Source organism: Triticum aestivum, chromosome 2A, assembly GCF_018294505.1.
Source record: "Triticum aestivum cultivar Chinese Spring chromosome 2A, IWGSC CS RefSeq v2.1, whole genome shotgun sequence".
NCBI lineage: Eukaryota > Viridiplantae > Streptophyta > Magnoliopsida > Poales > Poaceae > Triticum > Triticum aestivum.
In genome coordinates, this window is record NC_057797.1 from 774,768,399 (window position 1) to 774,777,787 (window position 9,389).

The 9,389-nt window shown below is 48.2% G+C and overlaps 1 protein-coding gene across 1 annotated transcript; it reads right to left on the reverse strand.

The window, feature by feature from the left end:
- Positions 1 to 541: 541 nt before the first annotated feature.
- LOC123191136 (PH, RCC1 and FYVE domains-containing protein 1) lies at positions 542 to 6,933 on the reverse strand. Its single transcript, XM_044603917.1, has 9 exons — positions 6,555 to 6,933; positions 5,383 to 5,469; positions 5,031 to 5,120; positions 4,866 to 4,952; positions 4,653 to 4,778; positions 2,059 to 4,065; positions 1,824 to 1,970; positions 1,197 to 1,717; positions 542 to 1,076 (listed from the first exon to the last, which is right to left on the reverse strand). The coding sequence occupies exons 1-9, from the start codon at positions 6,582 to 6,584 to the stop codon at positions 959 to 961; spliced, it is 3,213 nt and encodes a 1,070-aa protein (XP_044459852.1). The 5' UTR covers positions 6,585 to 6,933; the 3' UTR covers positions 542 to 958.
- Between the last annotated feature and the right edge of the window lie 2,456 nt (positions 6,934 to 9,389).

Genomic DNA, 9,389 nt, shown 5'->3' on the forward strand with positions numbered 1-9,389 from the left:
GGTTAACGATTGGAGATATAAAACTTCTAAAAAATTCAAACTTATAGAATCTCTTGGTGATGTCATCATGTGTGTATTCACGAAAATTACAGAGAGCCAAAGAACTAATGGCATAATTGGTCTGATACAAACATTTGGCATTGTCAATATTTGGCAAGCCAACATTTAGCAAAACAAAAAGCTGCCAAAAGTTGACAACTATTTGTGAGGTTGGCAAGAAAAGTTGGTAGTCAACCAATCACTAGCCAACGTTTGGCATTTGCCAAATAGACATGCCAACTTTTGGCATCAAATCAATCATGATCTCTGCTTGAACGATCGCCACGGCCACACCAAGTTGTGTACATGAATGTGGCCTGAACCTGTAATTTCTTTCTCCCTATCAATATAAAGATACGCTCTCAAGCGTATTCGCGAAAAAAGAATTTCTTGGTGATGCCATGGGTATGTGTCATCTGTTGCATGCAAAAGAGAGAACTTAGTGATGTCCGTCTATGAAATCTTGGATCCCATGGTTTCAGACTTCTAGTGCACGAGAGGAAAAGGTAAATTCTGATCCGAGCATAGCAGATCACACGTACACTTCATCAGTATCTAGCGTATCACTAGGTTTACATCAGCGGCACCAAGTTGGAAGAGCTTTGGCTCGTCCATTTAATCCCAAGGAACATACATACAGGTCACAGCTCACTAGTACTCAGGAGAGCAGAAGGCAGCACACGCCGTCTGCTCCAGCCGTGCGAACCGCACATATCATGGTTCTTCTATACAACAGGAGAGCACAGACAGATGTGCAGGGGAGTCGGAACAAACCAGGACGACACGCGCCATGTCGACGAACAACCTTGAGCAGCCGTGCACAAAATACAAATGACCGTCTGAGCACCAGATCTGCCCGCTTGCTGCACCGGTTTTGCGCCCCGGTCTGTTGGAGATCTTCGAAACGCAGGTGCGGACACTATGATGTCAACACTGATGAGATCCGGTCGGTTCTCCGCAAGTTGTACTTGTCGTACACCTTTTCATGGTTGTCGCTCCACCACGACTCCGCTTGATGCTCCGCGAATCTTCTCCGGCTGCCAGAAAGAAAAAACACTTAACAGGTCAGGTTACTCATGACAAGTTACAGGCCAAAGAATGCTCCATGTCAGAGCATGTGGTTATTCATGACAGTTTCTTATCATAGAAATGCCTACCTGAACCGCACCCTTTTCAGCTCTTTGGTTCCATCATGAAGAGTAACCAGTGTCAGGTACACCCCAGGTTCAAACTGTTCTATCCACTCGGACTCGACCTGATTATTGGGTGAACCGGAGCCTCTCGTGTTCCAGTCTTGCAGGTTTATCTGGAACCTTTCCGTTTCCCGCCGGTCAAAATCCTCTGATCTCGGACGATACCCAGACATCGCGCTGTTCGTCCTCTGGTGCGTGGCTGGAAAATCTCTGCTTTTGTTGAAGTTTTCAAACATGTTCTCATGTGGAGCCACCGTGTTGTCGCTGGGTTTACCTATTTGATGGGCTTGGGGAGGGAGCCCGTTAGACCAAGCAGACGTGACAGAAGTCGGTGTCTGAGAATAATGAATGGATACTGGCTCATATCTCTTCTGGCCTTCTCTCCCCATTTCAGGAGAAACTACACCACCAGCAGGTAGATACGGGACCCGTGGCGGCTTCACGTCAGAGTCTCCTGCAGGAAGCCTCTCAGCCATTTCTTTTACCTGTTGATTATTACATTATATGGTTTTCACAGGTCACTAATGTGAAATGGTGCAAGGAAAAGAAGAGACAAAAGTGGCACTAGAACATGCAGCCTTGAATTATCACCTGCGCCGTTAGTGATTTTATAACCTCTTTTGCGGCCTTCGATTTGGACGCCTCTTCAGCAGCAAGGGCCGCGGCCTCACTGGCTTTTGCCTCCGACTTCTTCAACTCGGCGTCTTGCAGTTCACGTTGCTGTCTCAAGCTATTAACCTGTACCATAGGCAAGCAAAATGACTCTTTTTCCCCTGTTCTCTGTAGTTGTTACCAAAAATAAATAAAATAACAGAACCAGGCATACCTCTTCTTTTAGTTTTTGAACCTCTTGCTTCAAAAGTTCGTTCGCATCTCTGAAACTCTCAAGGCTTTCTGAAGACAGCGAGCTCGGAGAACTCAAGTACGGCATTCTTAAAAATTGTGACGTATATCTGGGGTCATTCGGGTATCCGTTTGTTACTGTAAAACCTGCATTGTGCAGGTCACCTGATCCGATGAACGGGACGTCATTCATCTGCAAAATTGCAGGGAACTGCGGCGAATGATCAGACCTTTTTGCCTGCTTTGCTGCCTTCACGTCCAAGCTCTTGATCATATCCGAACTGGTAGATGATGCAACTCTGCTTGCCTTTGTGTCCATTCTCTCAGCCTTGATATCACCTGGTACGCGAGGTATATTGTTCCTGCTATAGCTGACACCAGAATCCATGACTTTACTTAGCTTCATATGACATGAATCGCACACACGGTATGGCTTTCCAGGATTAGGAGACAACGCCGCTCTTAGGGCCTTCTTTGAACTGCATGAATGACAGTGTACCAGGCCACAATGGTAACAGTTGTGTCGCTTTCGAGTGAAACCGAATGGCTGTCTGCATGCTGAGCACTGAGACTGCTCCATCCCTGACACCCATTTATGCTGACAAATTGCAGCTGTGAAGCCTGATCCACAAGCAATGCGCTTTACGGACCTATCCCTTAAAGCCTCCACAAGTGTAGGTACCTTGCGATCTGCAATATCGCCGTGGCCCAGTCTTCCATTTGCACCCTTACCCCATGTGTAAACTTCACCAGCATTTGTCAAAACTGCAACATGATAAGATCCACAAGCAACCTCCACAACACCACCGCCGCCGACCTTATCTTCAACTAGGCGTGCATACCTTCCATCATTATTGGGATTGCCAAGCTGTCCATACACAGAGCTCCCGACGGTAAACATGTGCCCTGAAGTTGTCAACCCAATAGTAAGAGTATGGCCACATGCCGACTTATGGAAGTTGTAGTCTATCAGTGAAGACACACAAGTTGGTTTGAGTTTTGAAGCCCTGTCACCATGCCCAAGCCGATATTTGTCTCCATCTCCCCATGTAAATAGCTTTCCAGATGAAGCATTTGACTGTGTCATGATAACCTCAACAACAGCAGCACTATGCCACACCCCACATGAAACAGAAATCGTCCGCAAACCCTTCAAAGACTCCACTTCCTTTGGATATGAGATAGTTTCTCGATTCCCATGACCTAGGGCTCCAAATGTGCCATCGCCAAATGTGTACAACAGTCCAGAAGTGGTTATCAAAGCAGTATGCCATGTTCCGCAAGAGACAGTCGACACCTGAAGGCCTTCCAGAGGACCTGAAACCCTTTTGGGTATCCAGTGACTCACAGTGCTACCATGACCAAGGAGTCCGGCATTGTGGGTACCATCTCCCCAGGTGTAAAGGTCACCTGTTGCTGTAACAGCGCAAGTATGGAATTCACCACAGGCCATTATTTCAACATTGCAGGTTGACAATGACTCAAGTAGACGTGGTTGAAAAATGCTTGTACCAGCCCCGTGACCAAGCCGCCCACTGCATTCTTCTCCCCATGTAAATACCTCTGTCTGCCTTGTGATAAGTGCAGCATGCTTCACACCACAAGCCACATAACTGACATCAAGCATTACATTTGACTCTAGGGGCTTCGGTACAAGGATATCAGTGGTTGCACCAGGGGAGAGTGCATTTCCATCAGACCCTGATATGGAAGTGGTGTCACACATGACTTCTCCCCAGACATAAACATCCCCGAACGATTCAGAATCCTCGCCACCAGAACCATGGCTGGATGTGCTGAGAGCACTGGAGACACTGACTCGAATGTCTGATGAAGATACACTTTTCACTTGCATATCTGACACATCTGTCCTTTCTGAATATGCATATTCCCCAGAAGAACGGTCCTTGGAATTTGCTGAGCTCAACTTGTTCTCGAGGGAATCAGTGGTAAATGTAGAGCTACTGCTTAGGCTACTTTCTCTGCCACACTGAAACAGAACATAGTAGAAAGTTCAGAAGGCTAGCATATCATATTGTAAAGGTCTGGTTCATCTATTTTCTACATGACTGGCAGCTGGACAACGCATTTGAAAGCAGATAAAGAATAATTATGCGACTGGCAGACAAAGGAGCATCAAATTAAAATTGGTAATAGAACAAACAAGCAACATTGGCAGAATCATCCGAATTGTGATGTTGCTGTTATGAGGTACTTTTAGACGTTATGCTAATTCTCCCATGTCAAACTGCATATTAGTATATGAACTGCATGTGGGAAATTGTGGATGATAGTCAACATAAATATACTAGAGATAAAAGGTTGATAGTAGACCAATAGTCAATCATGGAAAAGGAACTATTTATAACAGAACTGAATCTGATGCAAAACAAAATCTGATAATTTTGCTTGAAAAGATAGCAGCACCTCAAATGATATGAAATCATCACTCAAGCAATGGTAATTGATATACACAGTGCTTAGTAATAAAATAAGAGAACATGCGTAAAAGTGAGCTATGTTTTTTTTACTATATGCTCATTGTAAAAGTGAGCTATGTTGAAGCAGAGAACTTACATCAAAAGAAAGGGCACTACTGCGCATTTCGTCAGTGTGTTGGGGTTGGGATCTGTGCTTGCCTGGAGATACCAATGCACTGAGGCATGTAAACCACACCTGTGTTTCAACCTTATCCTTGCAGATCTAGGAAACAAGATCAAAATTAGTTAGGTGATATTTATTCAGAAATGGAAGAGAAAGAGTAGGTCAGACTGGCTTTCATCATAATACCAGATCGAGTGATCGCTTGCCATCTTTATATATGAGAGAGAAGGATAAATGGTCCTTCTCAGGGAGCAGAAAACGTTGGAAAACCAGCTGAAAAGAACAACAGATGTTGAGACAACAAAAAGACTTTGAAAGTAAAGTCTGACCATTTTGTTCAGAATGTCTTACAGTTCTTTGTCCTGAGAGAACTCTGGACACAGAAGCTAGTTTTAAACTTTTCTCTTGGTTGCTTGAGACCCAAATAAGAGTCGATTCATCCTGTGGATCATAGACAAGGAATCATTGAAGTACATACAATAGTTTATGTTGTTTTCAGTTCTTGTGTTACAAATTTTCTAATGGTTGCCATTTTTTAAGACATTTCTGCTCTAGTTGCATGAACCATAACATGAAAGGAAGGCCATCGAAAACCACAAAAATCTAGTTAAGGCCATAAAATTCAAAAGTCATTCATGAAAATCAATTTTGCCAGACAGAGAAAGAGAGGGAGGGAGGGCAGCATCTGTAGAAATGAACTTACAGTTGACAGTCTGAAGGGAGTAAACTTTGGCTTCCCTTTGCGACCATACTTAAGCAGCTGGGTGCCTTTCTTTAAAGCGATAAGCGCCTGCCAGATCGACAAGGATGAACAACAGAATTGTTAGGTACGGCAATTGGTGCATAGCATGGCATAGGTGAAACACTAGGAAAAAAGATCCCTGGGGCTTCAGAAAAATTCCTAGAGATGATATGAATACTTGGCAGTCCAAAGTTTGACAGGACTAATGCAATGGGAAAGTTCCATGTGTCTTTTGTCCATTTCCCTGGATACAAAACTAACAAATGGAAAATGCTTGTCTGTAGCTCTGTTTTATTCACCGTATTTCTATATCTATGTTGTCACATGGGGAGGCACTGCTACAGATGAAGGCAATGTATAGCATGCTTTGCCACCCTCATGAACCCAGTTGCTGAGAATATATGTATGTGCAGAAGGGGAGGCAAAAAATAGGAAGAATCTTGTCGTGACCAACAGAGGTGTGGAACACAAGCAGCGTATACAGTAGTCCTGTTCCTGACTAGGAACAGAGCAACATTAACATACTGCTACTAATCCTATCTTTGTCAGTAGAGAGCATCACACAGAGATGAAGATGAGATGCAAAGCTACATCTTAAGCTGTGAACCAAGTATAGCAGATTTACACAAGTTGGATGTTCAACTTCATCTGCTGTCAGATTTTTAGCCCTGACTGAACTATTGTGGTGACACAGCATTTTCTCCCGCATAAACGTGCCTGAAATTGCAGTGGCAGAGCAAAATTTGCAGAGCCGGATGGGGGTGGAATCACACTCCCGTGCTCCCAAGGCTCACACCCGGCCTGAAATCCAAGGGATTGCTGTAACTCCCCCGGCCCGGGAGGGGAAGCCCAACCCCAAATCAAGCAAAGCCATGGCTTTTACTGGAGGCAAGGGCGGCGCTGCCCATACTCACTCCGGCTCGGCCCGGCCCCCCACCCGGAACTATCGCTGGTACCGAACTACTGTTCCGCCGGGGCTGACTGCTGGCATTTCCACCGGCAAAATCCCAGCAATGGAGCTCCTCCCCACCATCCGACCGGCATTGGCATTAACTTTGCAGCTAGCAAGCGGGAGCGAAGCAGATATATGCACATAAAAGGGAGGGGGTAGAGGAGGAGGGGAGGGGAATGACCTTGTCGATGTCGACGACGGGATCTGCCATTCGACGGGGACGGGCGGGCGGCGTCCGGTTGTCATGGGGCTTCTCCGACTGCGCGTCGGGCTCTCATGGGGTCCTCCTCGGGCGGTTCCCGCCGGCGGAGGGGGGCAATGGGGGTAGGTGCGACGGCAGGGGGGAGGGGGAGGTGCTGGTGGTGGTGGTGGTGGAGGAGTGGTGGGGGGTCCGTCGTGCGGGGAGGGAAGTGTGCCCGGGCGCTTAAAGAAATGGCTTTGACGCCACCGCGCCTCGCCAATGGCAACCGAGGAGAGGACCGGGGAGGAGGAGACCACGGTGGAGTTACCGGAGCGGAGAGGACTGGACTGGACTGGGGGGCGAGTGAAAGGGGAGGTGGGGGGAGGATGATCTGAGACTTTTCACCAAAGCGAAAGGTGGGGGGAAAAAGGGGTAAAAACCAAGAGGGAAACCGGCAGCGGTTGGAATGAGGGGCGGGGTGATTGCCTTGATTGATTGCACAATCATCAAGACACTCGTACGTAACGCACCAAGTCGTAGCAGCAACGTGCACGGCCGTTTTTATTGCCGGACCAAGTACGTCCAATTCTAGCACTAGTATGACTTCACATTGAATGAGTACTCAGAATTGAAACGGTGGTACTCCCTCCGTTCCGAATTATTTGTTCACATGTATGAATGTATCTAGATGTATTTTAATTCTACATACATCCATTTCTGCGACGAGTAATTTGAAACGGAGGGAGTAGTATGTACGCGTCGTTCCAATTGAATGAAGGAAGCATGACTTTGTATTTGTTCTTTTCTTCAACAAGTTAGAACATCTCCACTCGTGGTCGTCCCCCCTCTCCAAGGCATTTTTTTGGCCGCTTGGGGGGCTGCCGGCGGCAAAAAATTCCACTCGTTGCGCCCCCACGAGCATCTTGAGCGCGGTGGCGTCGACGACCTCCTCAGCGCGCGCCAAGCGGAGGAGCGCGAGCGTCGACGGGAAGGAAAGCTCGACGAGACGGGCGGTGGTGCGCTGGCACGGTGTCGCACCTCGGCGAGCATGGCGGCGAGGCTGAGGCGGTGTCGCGGTCGTGCGCGAAGCCGCCGGGGTGGCACACCACCCAGCAGAAGAACTCCCATGCCATCTTCGGCTTCCCGAATGCGCGCAAGAGCTTGCACACAAGTCGCAATGTCCAGATGATCCGGGCGGCCTCCAGCTCCGCCACCTCCTTGGGGTCCCAGCCGTCCAGCGCCCTCGCGAGCTCCCGCGGGTCCATCCATGGCTTGAGCGGCGTCTCCTTAGTTCTAGGCGTGTCCTTGCCACCATTCTCTTCCTCCTGGACAAAGTCCTCCAATGCCCTCCGTGTGGCCGGGCTCCCTCATGTTGGCGATGGATCTACGGCCCGGGCATGGCGCCGTCAACGACCACCATCTCGCAGACCAGCCACCGGAGCTGGTCGAACCTCTCGGCCTCCGCGAGCGCCTGGGCGAGCATGTTGTACTGTCAGGTGGTCCTGCGCGAGCGTCTCCTCGTCGTCAGCCTCCGGCAGCTCCTCGGGCGAGGGCGCCCAGTTCGCGGCCCGTTCGTCTAGCCGCGCGGGCGGCGAGAGGAGAGATTTTTTTTTCATGCAAGTGGGTGGGGTGGGCCTAGCAGAAAAAAGGAGGAGAGAGGCTGACTGGTGGGGTTTGACCATGCACAAAATAGCCCCGGACGCCCCAAGTGCCTCCCGGGGGGCTGGGTTTGGCCTGGGGCCGCCGGGGCTATTTTTGCTCAAATCCGGCACAAGATGACGTCTTGAGAGCGTGAGTGGGGCCATTTTTTACCGCCGGTGTTAGAAAAGGTGCTTAAGGGGCGTCCTGGGGCCCGGAGTGGAGATGCTCTTAGAGCATGAGTGTCCAAACCTCCCTTTCCCCTGGCCCGAAAAAAGGGAGTGTACAAATCTGACCCTTATATATCCGTGGACTTGTCCAGAAGCATGTGCGGGCAACGCCGACTCGCCTATCATTTGTCCATGTCTGCATCCGCCCTCTTTGTATCGGAAATATAGATCAACTCAATGTAGATAAACTTAACACATTGCATTCTTACGACCGGGCATGGCAAGTTCAACATACAACACGAGCAAGAAAGTTCAAAAACATTGATAACTCATAGTACGATCGACAAGATACGAGTAGATAGCGAAAAATTCCACCAATATCCAATTCTGAGCCCGGGCTCCAGATGAATAGTAAAATCATTAAAAATTCTGAATTTTTTGGTGTACAAGATGATTTAGTGTGTAATGCCCGTGCCAATTTTTGTGAAATTTGGACATTCGAGAAGTCCATAGCAAAAAGATAAAATAACCACCGAACGATGCCGAATTTCAAACTTCCTCACATGCCCGATATTTTCTACTTTGCTGAGAACTTCTCAAATGTCAAAACCTCACCAAATTACTACGCACTCAGACATCTTTCACCAGAAAAAAACAATATTGTTTATATTTTTGGTATATTTAATGTATTTACTGTTCATGCCAAACTACATATTTTAGAGTTGGCATGAGATGATGGCTCGGAGCTGGAAGAGCCCGGTGTTTAACTAGTGTCAATCGATGAACAAGATACAACAAGACCCCACTGGTTCATTAGCGGGTGGGTGCTCTCTTGAGAGGCAGAGCACGCGCGTAGAGGAGAAGGCTGGCGCCTGGCAGGCAGGCAGAGAGAAGACGGCGTGGAGGGAGCGTTTGGTTGGTTCGCTCCACGGCTCCCCGCTATGTCCGTCCGGTGGCGGGGTGGGGAAAGGAATTTCTTTCTGTGCACTGTGCAGGCTTTGGCTTCTCCTTTTGGTTTGGCACCTCG

Excerpts from the sequence above, each read along its gene's own strand:
- LOC123191136 (XM_044603917.1), bottom strand. The coding sequence starts at position 6,584 with ATGGCAGATCCCGTCGTCGACATCGACAAG. Across the intron at positions 4,066-4,652 it reads GTAGTGCCCTTTCTTTTGAT|TGTGGCAGAGAAAGTAGCCT; the intron begins GTAAGTTCTCTG and ends GTTCTGTTTCAG. Across the intron at positions 1,971-2,058 it reads TTCAAAAACTAAAAGAAGAG|GTTAATAGCTTGAGACAGCA; the intron begins GTATGCCTGGTT and ends CCTATGGTACAG.